Source organism: Drosophila santomea, chromosome 2L (assembly GCF_016746245.2).
Source record: "Drosophila santomea strain STO CAGO 1482 chromosome 2L, Prin_Dsan_1.1, whole genome shotgun sequence".
In the NCBI taxonomy this organism is placed as follows: domain Eukaryota; kingdom Metazoa; phylum Arthropoda; class Insecta; order Diptera; family Drosophilidae; genus Drosophila; species Drosophila santomea.
This window is the reverse complement of record NC_053016.2, coordinates 18,176,279-18,197,461: the sequence shown is the minus strand read 5'-3', so window position 1 is coordinate 18,197,461 and position 21,183 is coordinate 18,176,279. Positions and strand designations below refer to the sequence as shown.

Below are 21,183 nucleotides of genomic sequence, written 5' to 3'. Positions count from 1 at the left end.
CGTATTTTGTATGCATCCGTTTATTTTTAATAACAACACAATAACTACACGTAACTGCCATGAATACAAATTTGAGTTGCTTCTGTTGCTGCTGCAGTTTGGGAATGTTTGCCTAGGGCTAGTGATATACATCGTGATTTCAATATCCAACATTTGTTTCCTGAATAGTCCTGTTTTGCTTAACCTGAGTAGCAGTTGCTGGAGCACCCCCTTCACGCGTCCTAAAGAAAGTCGCAACGTTTGGGTGTGGTGGCCGACAGCTGGCGTGCGTTCATATCGGAGCTCTAGAAGATCAGAGAGTTTTGAAAGCTTAATGGTATCCCTGTGACGAGAAATGAAAACCAACTGAAAACTGCAAACTCGTCTGGATCAAATGCAGTCTTATGAATTCTTTAAAAAACCATATAAATAACGCCAACGATTGGAAAAGTTCTGAAAGAAATCATCAGTGGAGAGTATATAAGTAAAGAAAGAGGTATCTAAAATCAACAGAAATTACCATAGGAATTATGTTGGAATTAAGCTGTTATTAAAACAAATAAAAGGAAGAAAGGAAATGCAAATGAATTTGGAATTTTCGGGGTTCTCAAAATAGATCAACTAGTAATGACTAAAAAAATAATTTATCACATATATATTGTTTTAAAAAATATTTGAATTGGTAAAAATTAAAATCAAACACAAACAGAGAAATTGTTCAGTTTTGGTGTATACTTTTCAGTTTATTTGTTTAAAACTTTTATGACTTAACATGTAAAATTAAATAGTGCGCTCAAAAAGATAAATGTATTTTAAGATTGCATGCAGTTCTGGCTTTAGCCTAACTAAGATCCACAAATTAAAGCTAATTTCGTAAATGTTTTAAAACATATTTTTACTTTAGAGTATAAATGTTTGTCGTGTATATAAGTTTATATAAATATATATAGAATTAAATGGCTACAAACGTAGTATTAAAGACAAGGGCGTTGCGCCACTCGCTCCCACAAAAACTAAACATAGCTTCAGCCCGCTCCAAAATGGGCGATAATGTTTGTGGAATGCCAAATGTTAAATGACAATATTTTAACAAATTTTCGAAAATTAATCGAGGAGTTTGGGGCACATACAAACATAGGTAGTATTTAACATTAACATTACATTAAACAATAAATAAACACTTTTGACTTGACTGGGTTGCGGATGCGGGATGAGGGTTGCTTGCTTGCTGGGATTGGGTTTGATTGGATTGAATTCAATTGGTGCATGGTGGCGCAAACTCTTTACACAGCCAGGCGGTTTTGCTTCATTTCTCAACTCATCTTATTCTTCTTCTATTTTTTTAAAGCTTTTTGTCATTTTTACACGTCTACTGGCTGACAGCGCTCGTCTTCTTCTTTTTAGCGTATTTTACCTGATTGGACCAGTCACCCGTGGGCACGGTGGCGCGATAGAACTTTGAGCTTGTCTTGTTGAAGATCGGCAGCAATTCGTTTGCTTCGTCGGACAGAGCCTGAAAAGGGAGTTGATTAGGTTAGATTGCATTGAAAGATGTGCACGAATGGAAAGCTCACCTTTAGATATATGATTGCATCGGTGCCGAATCCTTCGCAGGAGAGTAGCACAATGTCGCCGTGGAAATAGCGGGCGTAAAGCCTTGAGATCGGTAGACCGTATCCGTAGCCCGCTAAGGGCACCGTGTGCAGATCCGACTTCGAGGGCTGCGGCGCTGTACTGTACATGTACTTGAAGAGCTGATCGCTCTGGGAACGGGGAATACCGCCACCCTGGTCAGAAATTTTCACGCAGATGTCCTCCTTGCCCTTGCAAATGGCTACTTTCAAGGGGGGCAATGTGTCATTGTTGTCATGGCCATGGTGCTCCACAACAGCACGCATTGAGTTCTTGAAGAGCTCGAAAAGCATGTAGTATAGGTGCGAGGGCACGTACACCGTGCGGATGGGCAGGTTGTCTCCAGGCTCGCTGCTGTGCTGCTGGATCTCCAGCGCCGGACTAGACAGGTAGTACTGATCGCACAGGAATCGAGCATTCTCGTAGGCATCGCGAACCACATCCGACAGATCACAGGCGGGATCCAAGCAACCAATGTGGCGGCCACCCGCATGGGGATTTCCGCCAAAGAGAAGGGCTTTAAGTGAAGATAGGACATAGTCAGAAATGATATTAATGGCAATTTCAGGAGATAGTCATACTGTGCTGATTAATCAGCATTCGAATGCTGATGCGGGACATGTAGAGCCTGTCGAGAAAGTACTGAATGGAGCTCTCTGTGGGCGCATCCACCTGACCGCCCTCGTTCTCCTTCATTTCGATCACACCCTGGGCCATGGTTTGCACTACATCGTTGTGCCGATTTCTAATGAGATCCAAATCGGCCACAAACCTGAAAAGCAAATGTGATAAGTAAAATGAGGTCTTTTTGAAATGGCATTACTCACTTTTGCAGATTGTCGTGGGTGGGCTCAGCTTTCTCGTACACCAGCACATCCTCGAAACTTTTCACATACCAAGAACTTACTTCGCTTACGGATCTGGTGTGCAACAGGTTATCAGGCAGAAGGGCGATCTCCTTCATGATATTCGCTAGTCGAACCGGGAGCTCCTTGCGTAGGAATATGTAAGATTTCTTCTCGCAAGCATTTTGACCTGTTGAACGAAATTACCTTTTATTATTTTTCTTTTTTTTATAAAAATATATTTTATTTATAAACGAAAACAATACTTTATGTGTAATCAATGTTATATATGGTCGTTGAGACATTGGTAATTATACTGCAAAAAACAAAGGCGACCTTCCGTTCGAATCAATTGTTTTAAATACAACCTGATAGATACTTTTGCTATTTGTTTTGTTAAAGTTATCTCTTCATATAAGTTTGTTGTTTTAGATTATTCAGTATATTTTCCTGCGTGTCTAAGTTATTTAAAATATTTTCCTAGCAGGCTTATCATTGCGGCTTTCGACATTCAGTGATCATGAGCTGACGAGTGAAAACCTCATGGGGAGGAACAAACCAGCTAGAATAAACAGCCTTGACGCACACAAAAGAAAACTGTTCTGAGCTCCGCATAAATTCAATTGGATTAATTATCAGAGAGCCCATAAGTACTTGAGCTAAATACATATCTACACTTAGTATGTATACACTCGGTACTTTCTTATAAACAAGCTAAGTTCAGAGCTCTCTGCAAATGTGAAATAAATCAACAGCAGAAAACTTTGCCCTCGTCAAGCTTTTGAATGTGCCATTGTGTTGTTATTTTGTTGGTTATTTTGTATTTGCGTCCGATTCTGTTGGTGTACGTGTAAGTGTTTTGGTTTGGGCTTGGGTTTTTTCTGTTTGTTTGTCGCGAGTCAACAGTTTCGTAATAAAGAGAACATCAAGAAACTGCCGTCGAGGTGATAACGACGGATTCGCCTTATCGACAAGGCCTTGACCGGCCGGCAAGACACGCCTTCTTTTCCAGCAATTGCTCTTTGCCAAATCCAATGGCGAGAATAGTCGCGAAATTCGCTAGGCTTCATTAAGATTCCAGACACAACGCAAAAGCAACTAGATATATACGTGGCTATGCCGAATAAATTGGACTGGAACCGCTTTATGAGTCAATTGTAACGAATTGGCCAAACAAAACAGAATCAATAAAACGAGCTATACAGGCAAGCCTGAATACGGAAAGAGAGGCGATAACCTGATAATATTGTTTTCAAGAACCTGCCAGAAAGCGATCGCAAACGCTAGAGATCTTAGTTCCGAGACACAGATATCAAAGTGCTGGGAAAGGGGGGTCCGACAAACGCTCCAATGCACGCGCTTCTGCCCGCTCCGCCCCGAAAAAGCTGCCGCAGATGACCTCAAAACAAAGCTTTTAACGCTTTGTTTTTGTTTAGTTGTTTGCCATTTAAAACCGCTATACGCCCTATCTCCCTCTCACCCAGTGAATTCACTTGTTTTGATTGTGGCTGGAGGAAAACAGAGGAAAGAAACCTCCAGACTCAATCGGATCGTCAGCTTTGCACAGCGTCTGGCACCCCACAATATTTAGACTTTGATGTATTGCTTTTCGCTGATAAGTCGCACCCTCGCTTTCATCGGCGATAAATTCGCAGTGGCGTTAAGTGTCCTAATCATAAGTGGTGTATGCATTCAGATAATTGCCCGCTATAAAAAAGGAAGCCAAGTGAAGAGGATTAAAGATTGGAAGATTCCATATTAAATGGATTGCACTTGGGGTGTCCACCCCCATGTTCATTTGGCACCATTGAATATTTAATGTTTAAATTCCTTATTTATGCATTTTTAGAAAAAATAGAATACTCAATAATATTCAATTCGTGTGTATTTTCCAACATATTAACCCTTTTACGCTTTAGCATATCAAAAATGTGTGTCCGCCAACAGGTTTCACAAAAACTATGAGCTAAAGTATTCAATGGGTGTTATGTAACCAGAACTTAGCTGCTAGTAGGCGAAAAACTGTTGCGTGTTCTAGCAGTGAAATTGAAATTGAGTTGACTAAGCACCGCACGAATTCATTACTGGAGCTTGGGATCGAAAATGAGCTGCGGTTTCAATTCCATCCTCATTATCAGTGTGAGTCGTTCAATTGGCGATACAGGCTAATTTGTTCGTTAATGGCGCATTAAATAATTAACAAGGCATGACACGCAGTCAGCTGAGGGCGCAAAGAAATCCAATTTCTTAAAACGACTCAATCGTCCACTCAGTGCCCCAATGCAATTACATTAGAATGGGGAGAATCACATATGCATCTAACTATAGACCGACTGACGTCACAGCTGGCCCCTCCTCCGAACCATGACCATCCCCTTTTTGTAAAACAGCTGTTGGGGAGCAAGGCGCTTCTTCATCGGACTCTTGAGTTGCATCAGCCCACATAAAAGATATTGGCCCCCCATTCGAGGGAGAATTTGTGTGAAAGTCTTTCGAATATGTATATTTGACTCACATTCGCCCTGTGACAAAAATACGGCGCGTGTGACTACGACTACGTCTTTATTATCGCCGGGGTGCTCACTCTTCTGGCCACCCGTTTCTGTTTTTATTTTGGCTAACTGTTGACGTGCGCGTTTCGCCTTTCTTTCCTAAAGAGGTTCCAAAGTTCAGGTCCAAATCGTGGGCAAAATGAGGTGACAGCATCCCGGACTTTGCCCGAAATGGTCACAGGGATCTGATCCATCGCAATGCATTCATTATACAATACACTTTGGAATTGTCAGACGCTGTGTTTTCAATTTTCCCCTTTTGCCTCTTTGTCGCACGGAGAATTGGCACATGATCAACCTCATCACCAATTCCACATTGGACTCCCTATATACCATACGTATTTTATATTTTCTATTGATATGAAATCTTGGCCTTCAGATATGTGGCGCAAATATTGTGAATTTCGCTATAACAATATGGGTACACCAGACGCCCTGGAGAAATATTATAGAATAGTATTTATAAAACTAGGCTCGTCACTCAGGCGCGAAATTTAGAACCCTCTTTCCAGTTCTTACACCCCGCTTACTGAGCCCACAAAGCGCTAATAGATGGTTAACCTGAATCATCATAAACTCGGGTGCATGGTATTAAAATAACAACGCACCAAACCAATAACAAGCCACATTTTATAGATATAAGCATAATTACTCCAAGTTTATGGACCCCCACAAACGCCAGAAAAACACAATTAAGTGCCGCGTACAGTTGGGGACAAAACAAACGCGCAAAGCAACCTTATCTACAGACCGACATCAAAGTTCAAGTATAGGCAGGTATATATTAGCTATTTATTTGGTCAGTTCCCCGAGGGGTGCTGGCATATTGGGCGGCTATAAAGGCTTGTAAACTAATTCCGCTGTTTTGTTGCTCATAAATTAACCCATACCAGCCTGCCTAAAAAAGCAAAAAGCTGAGGACAAGTGGTCTTCAAGGGATAGAAAACAGACAACGAAAGCCTGTTGTTTTGGTCTAAATTTAGATGATAATAGCTCAGCCTCCGGAGGCCAACCTTTTCCACATTTTCTTCTGCCCCCTTTCAGCCGAGCTACTTGGTCTGGCTTTTATTTCTGCTCACGTCGGATTCTAGTTTTTCAACGAGAATGCCCTAGAAGTTAGTACTCAAGTCTGCTGGTTACACAGGAAAAAATTGATTTTCGAGTAGAGCATGTACAGAAAAGTAAAGGTTATGTGGAACAGTATCTAAGGCATCTGTATCTAGATATATTAAAAATGTAATAATATACACTGCAAACTAAGTTTGACTTCTGTAGGGACAAGAGGCACTCGATTCGAGGGTTGCGTGTTCATTTATTGGGGCAGGTTGAAGCTCTGGATTTTAGGATATTGCTGGGGGTGTTGGGTTGACATTGAAACGTTATTGAAGGCCACGTGCCGGCTGTTGGCGCTCAATGAAGTGTGGGCGGAAAAAGCGCCTTTGTAGCGCCCATCCTCGTGTTTCATTTTCATTGACGAAACTGGTTTTGAATTTGAACATGGCCATCTCATAAACAAGTTGAGCTGTTCTGACTTCCGTTTTTGCAACAGGCGGTTGGGAAGGCGCTGGGAAGCGGAATGGAAATGAAATGGAAGGGGAGGGGCTGGGGCTGGTACAGGGGGGGCTAGGAAAAGCCAAAGCCAAAGCTTAGCTGAATTGAACTGAACTGAGCATTCAATTGTTTATACTGCCTGTCAGTGTTTTCCTCTCTGTCTCGCGCACAGTCCACAAAATAATATAAATGCAAGTGCTTAATTGACAATTCAATGAAACGAAATTGGCTTTTAGGTAACGGGATATTTGCGCAGTTTAGCAGTTCACAGAGATCGGGTTGTTCTAAACTATACACGAAACTTGAGACAACATGAATATATTAATCTCTACATAAGATGCCTAGAGCTTTTCTATTTCATATGGTTATGCAACAGTATGTTATAATGAATAATAAATTAAGTATGTTTTCATTTTTTAAAGCGAATTTAACATTCAATTTAAATAAATATATTAAAAAACCATCTTAGGTAATTTAAACTTTTATAAATTACTGAGGCGAACGAATAGTGTTTTGATATGTTTTGGAGGCATATCAAAACAAAGTGAGAGTCAAACTTTCCATAGTAGCAATTTATAGTTTATAACATCAAAGATCTTAAGCCTAATCGACTGGCACGATTACACAACAGCACTCAGATAAGATCAATTAGAATTGTAGAGGCATACAACACCTAGGGTTCAAGAACCTTAGGCCCAGTTACTCACCAAAATCCATGAACTGCTTTATCGAGAGGGGCGATGGGTTGAAGCCCGAATAGAAGTCGAGCATTTTGGCCAAACTTGCCATCGACGAGGAGGCGGCTGAGAATCGGACTGGAAACAGGCGCATGTTGGCTATATTTTTCTGGTTCGCGGGGGATTACGGAGCTGATTACGTTTGCCGGTTGGGTTCGCTGGGGCTTTATCTTCAACAACTTTGTTTGCCACTTTAACTCGCTTTAAATTATTTCGCGGTGAGAAGGAAGAGGAAGATGAAGCGGCTACCGGTGTCCTTTCGCTCACCTTCGTTTTTATCTCGCTCTTGTTGCCCTTCTCACTCTCTTCGCAGGACGTTGACCGCGCTCTCGCTTTCTTGGAAGCAAGGAAGCGGGTTGAGGGAGGTGTGTGACGAACAGCGGCAGAAACAGCTGGCAACGTCTTGTAAAACTCGAAAACTCTGGCAGTGTGCGCTCAATAAATCAATGGAGCGTTCTGATTAGTTTTAACCATATAAAAGCGGTACCAAAAATATATATGTTATTCTATATTTCTTCTTTGTGTTAGCTCTGCTCCACGTTATTGTTGTTTTTGCGATGAAAGGCGGGGGCGGCGGGGCGCAGATTCTTCCTCTTCTCCTGATGCGCCATAAACGTAGCTAATTTGTACGGTATTTGTTTCGCTGTGTCTTTTGTGCACTGTTGTCTCGCAATTTTAGCTGCAGTTCTTCGTGCGATTAATTATACTCTCAGTTGTTTGTTTTCGCGCGACTTCGACGCGTACGTATGGGAATTCGGATTGAGAATGCGACTCCAGATGTCTCTGGATTCTCCAACGTTCGAGAGAACGCCGATTTAACCTGAAAGCTGCAGCTGCGAGCGCTTTCGCAAGGGCAGAGCTGTAGTGTTGGAAAGGGTCCGAATTGCGTCACGGGTCCGGTAGCACCGGTCCAGCTGACTTCTGTTAAAAATGTGGCAGCTCTGGCTTTAACGAATATTTGCAGCGAAATATAACAAAACAGTTTTAAAAATATAAAAATGTCTCTAAAAACAAGAACAAATCAAATAAAGTGCTACGGAAATTTTCAAGCAAATGTAAAACAGTCAAAAACTAATATAACTTTTTTTTAATACAAGTGGTTTGACCTTTCTGAATAAATATCTCAAAGAAACTGGTTCTTTATTCAATTATGACGAGACCAAAAATAAAACTCTGTTAACTTCTAACAAACTAAGTTTATTTTATTAATTACACTTTTAAGAATTACAAGTGTTTGTTTCTTATTTTTTGATAAAAATATACAACAGATTACATAGCAATACCAATTTTGACACACGGCTTTTCGTTTCCTTTTGACCTAACAGAATGGTACATAATAATGTAATGCAAATAACTAATGATAAATAATTAAATTTTGTAGGATGCAGGAAATGTGTTCAGCAAGTAGTGTCTCCATTTAGATCAGCCGGTTGACTCGCGCACACACGGAATGAAATGCAGCAAAGTATGTAGTGGACTTGCTTTGGAATATACGTTTTAAAACAGCCGCCGAGACGACTCCGCCCCTCATTCTAATTCCGTCCTGGCCAAAACCGCAAAATCTTTAACTCCTGAGCCGAAAGCATTAGAATCCTCGGTCTCATTCGACATCTATTCCAAAAATTCAAGTTAGACGTCACTCAGTTCTTGACAGAAAACAGTTGCGCAATCTTGGAGGCGTGACTCTTGAAGAACTCGTAGCCCACTTTCGCGGCGCTCTTTAGCGTTCCTGGGTTGTTGTGATTGCCGGTTGAGGTGGATACGGTGGTGGTCGTTACTGGAAGTTCTCCGGCTGAGGAAGTCGTCGTCACCGCGTGCTGGTGATGTCCTCCACCCACCAAGCTGTCCGGAAACATGCGCCGCAGCACGTAGTTGAATCCATTGGAGGCCTTGTTGCCGTTGGCCTTAAACCGTTCGATGCCGAAGGCTCGAATGGCCCGCGAGAATCCGAACACCTGCGAGCTGATGTAGGCTCTTCGCACTGCCACTGTACTGCCGTCCTTCTGCTCGCTGTAGACGACGATTTCATCGACTTTCTGAAAAAAAGAATAACTTATTAAGATTGAATTAAACTTAAGAAGATTTAGTAAATTAAAACATATAAATTCACTAAAAAAAAAGTTGCAAAAAAACGAATCGAACAATCTTCACCAAATTCCGACGCCCAAGATGCGTTTTTTAGGTTAATTATAACAAAAAAGGCCACAGCATTGACCATTGATCTGTTAGGTAACTCAGGTTTTCAAGATGTGCCGGTATTTTGGTCATGACCAACAGCAAGTAGCTAAATTTTCTAGATATTTTGGTAAATATGCTAATTCACAAATGAAAATGTGAACTATTTCAATCAATCCTAGTAGGTATGCGATCACTTGCCATTATCTTGGTCATGCCCAGGTTCCTAGTGAATGTGGTAAATGTCTTTTTGACCGGGTCCAGCACGGAGTCTTCAACAATCTTGACCGGCACATTATTGTAGAAGCGGGCTCCCCACTTGGGCACGGGATTCGTTTTGGAGAGGAGTCGGCGCGAGAAGAGCTTGCCATCGCGCACCTCCCTCTGAATGGTATCCTCGGTGAGGACGTGGGTGCTGGAGGGATTTGGGTAGCGGTTCCAGTAGGCGACCACCACGTTCATCCAGCTGTAATCGAAGACCGTCTCCGTCCGGCAGGTGGATGCCGCCACGACCATGTTGAAGGTGGACCAATGAACTCGCTGATAAGTGCGAAAGTGAAAGCCGCCGTGTCCCTGAGCTGAAAAGTGAACCGATAATCATCAATTGCAATCGCATGTTTACGGCTAAATATAGATCGCCAAATCGATGGACGTACCTTCGCGAGGGGGTCGAAGAGCGTGGTCTTACGCCTCTAGAGCTCCAGAGTGCAGTGTGAGTGGCACCAATTTGCTGGCACACGTTGATTCAGCTAGCAGCTTGTTGTAGCCCCAACTTTGGGCGCCTACTAAGAATTTTGTTGTGTAACTGCGTCACAAACTCCGGCACAGGGTGCTTCGGGTTCGCTACCTCCGACTTCTGGCAATATGCTGGCGATATCCCTCGGTTCCTGCGTTGCCTCGACCTTCAGTGCCCCCTTCTCCTTGCTGTCCACGGTTTCATTGCTTGCCTTCCAAGGGTTTGTTGCCAATTCCACTCCAATTTAAGCCTGTTCAAAGGCCATCCGGAAACATCTGGTCGCAGTGTTGCCAGATGGTGCGCGTGATAATAATACCACATGGTGCACTTTTGTAATTAACTAGTATATCAATTGGGTCATAGCAACTTTAAACGAAATATTTAATTTGAATTTTAAAAAATAAAAATTGACTCACTATGATGGTGATAAGCATTTTTTGCAAAACAATGTTTGTTACTTAAGAATGAATAATTTTAATAATAAAAAATAGTTGTCATGGGAATTATTTTGCAGTGCTTAGATACCAGAAAACAATGAAAAAGTTCCATCATTAAGTACAATTCCAATAAAGCAGCTTAAAAATGGATGTTGTGGAATTTCTCACACGGACCGATAGGCGCAATCTGAAATCCCAAATAGGTTTCCAGGTGGCGCGAAAGATGCGCGACTGGCACGCGGATGTGGACAACCGCCGTTGGAGCCTCAGTCTCCTCCTCCAGAAGGAGGCTTTGGAGGCGGATGAGCAGATTGCAGAGATGCTCCAGGAGCGAGCGGATGAAGCGGATCGAAAGCGACACGAGTGGATCGAAATGGAGCGGCTGAAGCGAGAGGAGGCCGAAATGGAGCTGGTCAAAGTTAAGACACAGCAAAGGGAGATGTAGGTTTTCTGCAGGACTTCAAAGCCTTCCCGATAAAAAATCAGTCTACTTGCAGTGAAAACTCCGAGGCTCATCGTCACATGCTAACTAAGGAGATCCTGTTGGAGTCCAAACAAGCGCAACTCCATCAAATCGAAGAGAAAAAGGCCCTCAAACGCCGCCAGGCTTGTGTTGAGATTCTTTGGCAGCGGGTCTGGCAGAGATTGGATGAAAGTAAGGCCCAGCAGGAGCAGCAGGAGCTGAAGCTGCGGAACTTGATTGAGAATAGGTGCCAAGCCCACAACTTGGACAGTGACCGGGAGCAGAAGACCCAGTTCGCCAAGGAGGTGTTGGCGGACCAGCGGGAATGTTCCCAGGCGTGAGTACCCGGTAGCTTAGAGATTTAGTTTACATACGCAGAGTTTTAATATCTTTGTAAATCCTATAGTTTAAATATCTTTTAAATGTGTCTTCAATCGAAAACAGAGAGTTCGCTATGGTCGGGTGCGAGGCAGAAATGCATTCTTACTCTTAACTTTCAAGCTTTTATAGTTCCCGAGATCCCAGCCTTCATTGCGGCGGAAACGCTTTAATCTACTTGTTAGATACTTTTTAACGAATCTTGTATACCCTTTTTAACGTCACATACTTGTGACAATCTCACCTTTATTATACAAAGCCTGAAATCAAATAATGACTTTACATTCGACATGATCTTACATCTTATACATGCATAGCCGGTACTTTTTACTTGGTACCCCGTACAACGTACGACTTTCAAATTACTTTTAAACGCTGCTTACGAAAGCTGCCAGCAAAAGGTGATAGATTTTAATAAGCTGGAATATCAACACTTTTTGGACCCAACCAATCTAGACTTCTGGTTTTGCAATTTCACGTCTTTAACCACTCTATCTTTAACCTCTTTAAATATAAAAAGATAACACAAGTATTAATCTCATGATGTACCCATCCGTGTTTTGTAGCCTGGAAGTAGCTGCAGAAATGGATGTGCTTAGGAAACAACAAGATATCAAGAAGCTGAGAGATAAACGGCGCCAGCAACTTACTGACTTGCAGGATCAGATCAAACAGAATCTCACCATCAGCGCCACGCAATCACAGGCCAATATCCGAGAGGATGTGGGCTACAACATCCTCGAAGACCGTCAGATTTACGAGGAGCTCGTGGAGAAGCGTTGCGCCAGGGTGAGGCTTACTGCACTTAACTGACTTTTCTTAAGAGAAATCCAATCCCAACCCAAATCCTTTGTTTTGCTCCAGACCCACAATCGCGATTGGCACCAGCAGTACATGACGCATACGGCTGCGGAGCGTGCCGCTCGCAGGGAAGAGGATCGGATGCGGGATCGGAAATACCTGGGCACTGGGTGTGTGCTCGACCAGCAGCAGAAGCAGCCATACGGCAAGGAAGTCCGCTAGTACAAGTGGTGGACACTTCGTCATCGCCATCGATCGGTGGGCACGCACTCCCATGTCACGCCTCATATTTGGATACCATATGGCAATTATATTAACGCCGATAAATCAGGCGATAAATCAGCAGCGATAAGGAAAAGCGTATCACGCACGGGCGGCATAAAACCAGTGATAATGCCCACCATCAACGTCACCATGGAAGCTTACCAGCCACCAACCACCAGCGGGCCAATATGCAAATGCGAAATGCCAGTACAGTCAAGCTATTTTAGTGCACCACCAAAGATCTGAAACACAAAGTCTATAAGCACTACATTAATAAACCTTCCTAAGTTAATGACAAAATTGTATTTTGGATTTATTGGCAATTTGGCGACCTTTTTAAAAATACATTTAAATTAAGCTACTGATTGCATTTTCACCCACCCATTTTCGTAAAAATTGATTACTTTCAGTCAATTTGGTGTTTACAACATAACATAAAATATACTCTCAATAAACAAGCTAAAATCTTAACTAAGCCAATTTTTACATAAAAATATAGTTTTGACGAATCCAAAAAAAGCTTAATGCAGTCAAAATTATAGCTTACAGGATTTTTCAGGTCAGGATGGTAAGGAATTAGAATTGTGAGCTATGGAAGCTGGACTGTACGCACGATAAAGCTTGTAAGTGTGGCTCGAGCAGCGCCTTTGACAATATTTCTGACACTTGGACAGGACTTGGAACCATTTAGACTTGGACCCCACCCCGTCCTCCTCCGGTTCCATGGGTATTTATAATTGACTGCTTCCGCCGATCGCAGCGCTTGTCTCCTCAACTGGTTGCCGCTAATTAGAGTTGATCGGTGGCCATGTCGCCGGCAGCAGCTGCAATTGTGGCACGTTGCACGTTGAACGTTGCACGCAGCATGTTGCAACTGCTGCTGATGCACTCAATATGTAAACACACTAACCGCTGTGTTTATTCAATTAAAAAGAGTGGGGGCAGAGATTTGGCGGGAAGCGACTAGCAAATTGCCACTGCAATTTCCATTGCGATGTACTTGGCCAAATGGCCAACAACGGCTCATTTGGCTGATGAGCGCCCATTCGTTTGTCCGCAGTCGATAAGCAATTTCAGTGGGATTAGGCCCATCGGGGTAATCTGTGCTCATCCACTCCTGGCATACATGGCTTGTTTATTTATAATAAGCCAGACTCATGTTTACTGTCCAAACAACTATGTGAAGTACTTTGTAGGATGCACTGGGGAAAATGGATTAATAAAGGTTTGGGCTTGATTTATGGCACTCTATTGGTACATGAGTATCAGGAGTTATACAAATTTAAAACATGCCATCGCGTGATTGATGGTTTCGTAAAGCCTATATCTTAATATCACATGATATTAACTTGATAATTAAAAGATACCATTATTATTTCAAATATATATTTAGGCAACAATTTGGGTACAGTATGGTTCTAAGCTTTACGAAGATAGAGAAGGGTATACAGGATTCGCTGAAAAGTATGTTAGACGGAGGGAAATACTACCATACTACAAGCTGAGCAATAGGTATGGGATAGTCGATGAACTCCACCTCGACTCTAGTGCGCTCTCTTGATATTTTGAAAATTTGGAATAAGTCGTTCCAATCACGTTCTGTTTGAACTGTTTGTTGTGTTCTTTCAGATATAATATAATACAAATGATTAATATAATAAACGAGTTTGTATTCACAACAAACGAATGAATTATACTCAAAACAAGTATCTGCCCATACCCACGTGATTAGGTCATCATTTCTAAGACAGATATAGCCACTTGAGAAGCATAACTATTGATGGGACTAGCATACATATATCCCACTGTTTTCAATGCATAGGTAGGTAGCCACCCTGCGTCCCCCCGGACAGCCTGTCCAGATGCACAACACGATCCCATGCATCACGCAGTTCCAACTTCAACTTGAGCTCCAGCCAAGCCTGAGAACCAAGTGAACCGGAGGAAACGTGGAACCTGGAACCTGGAAAGGCCGGGCGGCGCATTTTCAAAGAGAGGTGTCAAAGTCGGCTCAGAATTGCCATAGCCTGGTAGAATGGCTGAATTTTCCTGCTGGGATTCCTCACGGCATGTCATTAGCTGCGAAAGGGGTGGCTCAGTCTGGGTTATTTATGTGACACTTACAATCGTGACAACGTTTGCCAAATGCACCGGGGCAAAATGCATTCAAATGGAAATATCTCAAGAACAATGCGGCAACATTAGTTAACAGGCATCGGAGCAGGAAATAATAGGGAGGAGTTGCCCAGGTAACGAGTATTTTCTAATATCCGCATAAATCTGATGCCTTCCGCAACGCCTCCTGGCTGAACTTAACTCCAGTTTTATCCGGGCATCTCCAAGATTTATAGATTCCGCCTCGAGGCCCCGAAGCTCGACTCGAACTCATTAATAAGCGTTTAGAGCCAACGCTAATTGCCAACGCCTCCAGGAGCAGGCCACAACAGGAAAAGGGAAAACGCAGGACGGCAAGTTGGCAAACAATTGGCTATGTGGGCGAGCAGGACATGTCGGGTTCCATGTTCCGATCCAGGTTGCTTGGCCCTCCCATTGTGCGGTTCCACATGTTGCACGTACCCATGGGAAACCGGGACAAAAGGCTGCGGTCAAGCACTGATTGAAATGCCCACGCCTGCCCACGTCCTGCGGCTCCACAGGCCTCCTGCCCTCCTGCCCCGCCTCCTTTATCCCTATCGTGCTGTACGTGCCGGGCGAATTTAACGCCTAGGTTCCAGACATGAATTGTGGCCTCTGCCCGCCAGCGACGCGGAAAATAATGTTGCACCTAGAACAAGTGGGATAAATGCAACGATGAATCGAACCTGTTGTTACCTTATTGTTGCTCATCCCTGTTGTACATACATATAAACAAAACCGTTAAAATAGAACATCTAAATCAAAACAAAGTTAAGCCAGCTTGGCCTCATTACGAAGTCTTAGTTCTAAGAACAACTCTAATCGATCGCAATTGTCAATGCTGGCTATCAGGTTAACGTGTGAACTACCTTTTTTTAACTTTTTTTATGGCACATCGCATGAATCACCAAAATTTTATTTGTAAATATAAGGTATCATGATTATTTTGTAAATTGGCAATAAAGGAGCCTTGTTTGTAATGTGTGTCATAGGAAATACATACGACTTAGAGTATTGTTGCAACGAAACTCCACCAAAGTGCAGGTGTACAGGGTAGCAAACTGTGGTACACGCCATAATTCTTCTATAAAAAAACCCCTCTTTCCCCTCGTAAAAAGGGTCGATTTACCTTTTTGTTCCACGCTATTGTTGCAATTTTCATGCCTTGAAATGGATTTCGCGCCTGAAATTTGCTGGCCAATTTCCATTAAAGTCCCGACTGTCGAAAATTGCCAACCCGCTGGCCTTTGTCATAGGCAGAGACTATGACCCATCCCCTTTTTGCTCTGATGACCGGTTTGGTTTTTGTGCATCTGCTTTCTTCTGAATATCTATTCCCATAGAGGTTTCGACATAAACTTGAAGCCATTGACAGAATCTATCCCCACATCGGAATCAGAAAAAACTGAAATTGACAGCAGATGCGGGCAATTGAAAATTGGGGGAATTGGGGAATTGGGAATCGGCTGAAGAGGAATGCAATTACGCGATAAAAGCGAAATAAAAAATTGTGTTAATTGTTGAGGAGACTTGCATCGAAGTTTCGGTACGATCCACTCTGCCGAATGGCGATGTCTTGTTTGCCTTTCGATCTTTTACGGCCACATCAATCTTTTGGGGACGTCCGAGTGGCCTGAGTGCTGATAGCCGGAATGGTGTTCACTGTACAGTAATAACAGCACCGCAGACGCAGTGAGTGAGTGGCACTTGGCTGTCGCTCCGCCTGATTGAGTGATGCGTCTTCCAGTGGCTCCTGGTCACTTACGATTCCTGCTCATCTTGCTGAGTGGCCAGGGCAATAAATTCGTTCAATATGCAAATCAAATGCAAATTGATCTGGAGTGCGAGTCTGGATGAGGGGGTAGAGTAGGGGGTGAGGGGGGCAAGGTGCCACAGACTAATTAAAAATCACAAATTGGCCCGCTGACTTTGCGCCATTGGCTAATTAGCCATAGATCAGTGATCTCCCGACATGGCCCGTGTCCATAAGACAGGTTTCGATATCTGGCCAAGTCCCCTCCAAATTCAAATGGCTAGCTGGTTGCAAATCCAAAGCCGGTTGCCAATAGTTTGGGGTTATTAATCTCGGCTGTCAAGGACACTTCCTAGAGTAATTTGATTTAAATTGCTTGTTTTGCTCACTAATTTTGCAATTTCTTACGCTGATCATATAAATTGATTTGTATTGGTACGATAGACCAATTAATCTGTAAAGTTGCTGATTTCAACATTTGCAACCAAACTTGATTTGGCGGGGTGTGTCCTCCTGTGAATAATAATGCATGCAGTTGGTGTAAAAGTTGTGACTTGGAATGCCATGGATTTGTGTCTAAAGATAAGGGCATTGAGAAACACTCTCCACATATTAACATCCAAATAAAAATTAAAGTAGTGTAATGGTTAAACACATAGAACTGAAGTTTATTAAGTAAAATCCTTCACACATAGATAAATAGGTACTCCTATGCAGACATGGTCAAATTAAAACAATGATAAAACTGAAAATGCGGCAAATGCAGCATAAGACATCTTAAAGCGAAAGCAGCTCCACACAGTGGGTTGAGGGGTTTGGAACCCCCAAAAAGTCAAGGATCCAGCCTACCACATAGTCGACGTCTGCGAAGGAAACATATTAGTATAAGGAGTCTTCAAGGACATAGGGAATGTAGAACACACCACAACAACTGCGTAGGTGAGTCCGATGCCAGATCCTGCCAAGACATCGGACCAGTGGTGCTTGTAGTCGGAAACCCTGGTAAGAGCCGTATACCAGGCGAACATGAGCAGCAGGAACTGCAGCAGGTGGCACAGCATTCTCATCTGCTTCCAGTGCATTCTACGATGTAGATAAATCTGAAAGAGATATTAATCGATTTACCTATTGTCCCTGCCTTGGATTGACTCAAACTCACCACCAAGTAGAGCATGGAGTAGCAGGCGAAACTTGCATGTCCACTGGGAAAGGACAGGCGCATGTCCTTCAGCTGCTTCGAAGTTATATCTACCGCCGCACAGGTGAACTCCTCGATATAACGAGCAGCGTTTATGGGATCACTGCAAGTGGTGCCATCTTTCATGACGGGCTGACAGAGCTGCGCACATAGTGATGCAAATCAAACACTTTCAAGGATAATATATTAGTTCTGTGGCTTACTGTGTAGAAGTGAGGTCGCAATCTTCCAATGGAATACTTTGCGATATTGGTGGACAGCTGCTCTACGCCCAGACCGAAGATAAAGATTCCCATCCTGTGGTAGCACTCCACCAGCCAAGTGGGCAACTCCAAGTGGCAGAGCTGATAGCCACTGCCCATCGTGTTCTTCTGAAAGGGACTGTGCAATCGCCTGTCCTGGCCCCTAAAGAACTCCACCACAAGCATCTACAAAGGGTGAGCCGGTTAGTCATATAAGGTAGTTAAGTTAAGATAGGGACCAACCTACCACAGAAAGAGGTAGGGCGCCACACATGAAGTAGAGAATCCAACTGGGCATGGTGGAGTCTCTGTACGGATGCTTCAGGGAGGAATCATTGCAGAAGAATCCTCGGTTGCCGGCTTCTCCCCAAAGCGAAAATCCTAGCATAGGTAGACCAACTGAAAGGACAGGAATATATAAAAACAAAACTATCTCAAAGATTTATCCTTCATGCCATCTATACATTTCTATCTTTTGCAACCCGAGTGGGGCTATTTGGGTGGCCCAGCACAGATGTGGTGTCCAATTCACTTATGGACAAGGTCTGCTGATCCAGCCTTAATTGGACCAGTATAAACACAACGATAACAACCACGTTGATGGCGGGGAAATGAGTTCAGCACAATCAAATGAAAAATGCTCCCCTCACAAAAAGAACTTGCCACAAATTGAATAAAATAAATCAGTCCGAACTCGATGATGCGCGAATAAATATATTTTTGTGTAGTATCTCTTTTGGGGTTCGCTCGGGTGAGAAGTGCCTGTTCACTATTGAAACATTGAAACGCACCGCAGAAAGCAACAAAGAACCCAGTACATCACACAGTTGGAAACATTTTGGGGCAATTTGGAAATGTTTTTCGTTTTGTTTGAAAACAAGGCGGGAAGAGGCGCTAGCCTACCTACGGTTCATCTATACATACATATAGTTCTGCATGATGATATTGTCGGGGGCTTTGTTGCACAGATAGCTGAACCCTATCTGGGTGATGTATTCTGATGTGGAATAGGTTTATGACTGGCAAGTGCAGGAGATCAATTGCTGCCACATGATAACAGGCCATAAAACGTGTGAAAGGCCGTCGGGGAAAGAGATAGTACTTTTCCCCAAATATTCAGTTGCAGGAGCAAGAGCTTCACGAACTATATTTGAAGATTTGTAGTATTTTGATTCATTATGATTACGATTAGAACAGCTATTCTCAAGGGTTGAGTGCCAGGGAAATGGGAACATTTCAAGTACAATTCGATTGTTTTGATTTAAGTTCTGAAATGATACAGCATTTCGTCGAGAAGTCTGAATAATTCCAAAACTTTCTTAACTTTCAATGTTTCAACCTAACTTTATAGAGAGCTATTTTGTTACTTTTTTATGCGTTCAAAGAAATTACTTTGTGTAATTTGTCTAACTTAAAAAAGGTAACTTAAGCAGAGGGTGTTGATATTATAGGTTTTCTTGTTTATTTATTTTTAATGTGTTTGTCTGCTTTGGTAAACAAGTTTCTTTATGAGGTAAGCTAAAGATGATTGTAAATACTCTGCAGTTTTTTGTTGAAGCATACGAATGCATATTTGTTTTTAATAAGTACAAAAGACGTCTAATAAATATAATAATAATGAAAACAGTATATATAAAAGTGGCTGTTTCATCCTTAGTTCTCTATGCGTAACTTCCGCTTTACAAGCCGATGTGATTCACTTGTATTCCTCACTAGTTTTTGGATAATGTTGCATATACATATTTGCTTCAAAGCGTTACTCACCGCAGCTGAGCAAACAGAGGTCCATGAGAATCCTTCCGAAAATTTGTCGGGGACCGCGGAGCGGTAGCTTGTTGCTGCTGGGTACCGCGTACAGTGTGCCCTGGCTACGGGAGCTCCCAACGAACGTGGGTAGCTGCAGGTCCAGTTTCACATTGTTGTTGTTGTGGTTGGGGGTTTGGCTTGCGGCGGCGGCGGCTGCGGCGGCTATGATGCTGGAAGCCGTCGGAGAAGAAGGCTCTTCGCCGCTGCTGCTCTGGCTCTCGAATCTCTGGAGCGGCGTGGTATCGCAAACGCTGACCGGTCGCAGGGTGCTCATGGTGGCTAGGAGGGGTCTTCCTGGCTTCTAATCTGATCGAGCCTGGCTTCAATGTATGGAACTATTGGTCCTGGACGCCACTCCGGTGGTCATCTTATCGCCAGTTGGAGACAATCGTAGTTGAAGACGGGAACACACAAACGAATATTTGGATAATCCTCGGGAGTGCTTTCCTCTTCAGAATGTGCTAATGGGCGCGCCCTCTTGCGCGGCACGGTGATAAGGTTGCAGGTATGTAAATAGAGCCCACAAATCGATACTGATGTAAGAAGCCACGACGTCGGCGTTTCGTGGGCGGTAGGCACGAAATTGGGTAAGGTAAACGCAAAGGTGAACGCGAACGAAACGCTATTGTGCAACGATAAGCGATGAGCGATCGTGATAGCGATCGACTAAGTCCGAGTCGAAATGCTGCTAAAATACTAAATACTGCTGGCGACGCACAAAGGTAAATAATGCGAGCTAAAAATCTGTGCACTTATTTGGGCTGCATTTTCCCGCTGCACTTTATGGCTGTTTGCATTCGTTTTGTCACATCGAAGGTATTTTCGTTCTTGGTCTAGTTCTTTTCGCACTTGGTTCTACTTTCCTATTTGTTTCGCATGCGCAGCGCCGCTACGTAAACGGTAGACGAAAAAAAGCGAAGGAAAACTGCTGCCTAGCCCGACGACGATCAACCGTCCGCACCGTTCGACGACGAACGAAGAAGTAAGCGCAGCGCTGCACAAATACAAATATCCAGATACGAAATGAACGCAAACAGCTGTGCTCTCTCCCGCTTTCCACACCAACTCTCTCTTGCGCTCTCTCCCTCTGGATAACTGAGCTGGAAGTTAAATACTGGAATGTTAATGGTACAGCGCTGATCAGTTATCCTTAGAATACATTTAAATACTAGTTTACATTTAATTTTGAGTTTCTTGGAAGAAATTATACATTGTACGGAAAAGTAATCGTAATTTTTACTCTTAAAAGTTTTTTTATGTTTAAATTTGTATTTTTTTCATTATATTAGGGCTTGGATCCTTTAAATTATTTGTAAAAATTAAAATTATTTTTTAAAATTAAATTCATATCAGAACACCCGAAAAGCATTTAGTATTTAGTAAATTAATGTGCGTATAGAATTATTTTATCTAACAGTAAATTATCACTAGGGATAAACGTGGTGCAATGCATTCAACCCAAATATTTCGTGTTGTTTTAAAGCTATTCATTTTGGCC

At 42.8% G+C, this 21,183-nt stretch overlaps 4 protein-coding genes across 5 annotated transcripts; 1 reads left to right on the top strand and 3 right to left on the bottom strand.

Annotated features, from left to right (window-relative positions):
* Positions 1–4: 4 nt before the first annotated feature.
* On the bottom strand, positions 5–8,160 carry LOC120444054 (pyruvate dehydrogenase (acetyl-transferring) kinase, mitochondrial). 2 transcript variants are annotated; one of them, XM_039623560.2, is made up of 6 exons: positions 7,267–8,160; positions 2,439–2,646; positions 2,193–2,383; positions 1,554–2,128; positions 1,394–1,492; positions 5–284 (listed from the first exon to the last, which is right to left on the bottom strand). In XM_039623560.2, the coding sequence occupies exons 1-6, from the start codon at positions 7,388–7,390 to the stop codon at positions 222–224; spliced, it is 1,260 nt and encodes a 419-aa protein (XP_039479494.1). In that variant the 5' UTR covers positions 7,391–8,160; the 3' UTR covers positions 5–221. The 2 variants fall into 2 exon arrangements, with proteins under 2 accessions (XP_039479494.1, XP_039479495.1); XM_039623561.2 differs by lacking the exon at positions 5–284 and adding an exon at positions 367–432.
* A 317-nt stretch (positions 8,161–8,477) lies between these two features.
* On the bottom strand, positions 8,478–10,488 carry LOC120457704 (protein preli-like). The gene is made up of 3 exons (XM_039645203.1): positions 10,128–10,488; positions 9,673–10,049; positions 8,478–9,332 (listed from the first exon to the last, which is right to left on the bottom strand). The coding sequence occupies exons 2-3, from the start codon at positions 9,985–9,987 to the stop codon at positions 8,937–8,939; spliced, it is 711 nt and encodes a 236-aa protein (XP_039501137.1). The 5' UTR covers positions 9,988–10,049; positions 10,128–10,488; the 3' UTR covers positions 8,478–8,936.
* A 135-nt stretch (positions 10,489–10,623) lies between these two features.
* On the top strand, positions 10,624–12,913 carry LOC120457693 (ERC protein 2). The gene is made up of 4 exons (XM_039645192.1): positions 10,624–11,085; positions 11,142–11,444; positions 12,052–12,274; positions 12,350–12,913. The coding sequence occupies exons 1-4, from the start codon at positions 10,790–10,792 to the stop codon at positions 12,506–12,508; spliced, it is 981 nt and encodes a 326-aa protein (XP_039501126.1). The 5' UTR covers positions 10,624–10,789; the 3' UTR covers positions 12,509–12,913.
* A 4,167-nt stretch (positions 12,914–17,080) lies between these two features.
* LOC120449305 (putative phosphatidate phosphatase) lies at positions 17,081–20,676 on the bottom strand. The gene is made up of 6 exons (XM_039631700.2): positions 19,644–20,676; positions 18,127–18,278; positions 17,841–18,065; positions 17,599–17,778; positions 17,363–17,539; positions 17,081–17,302 (listed from the first exon to the last, which is right to left on the bottom strand). Exons 1-6 carry the CDS (start codon positions 19,957–19,959, stop codon positions 17,285–17,287), a joined length of 1,068 nt encoding a protein of 355 aa, XP_039487634.1. The 5' UTR covers positions 19,960–20,676; the 3' UTR covers positions 17,081–17,284.
* Positions 20,677–21,183: the final 507 nt, after the last annotated feature.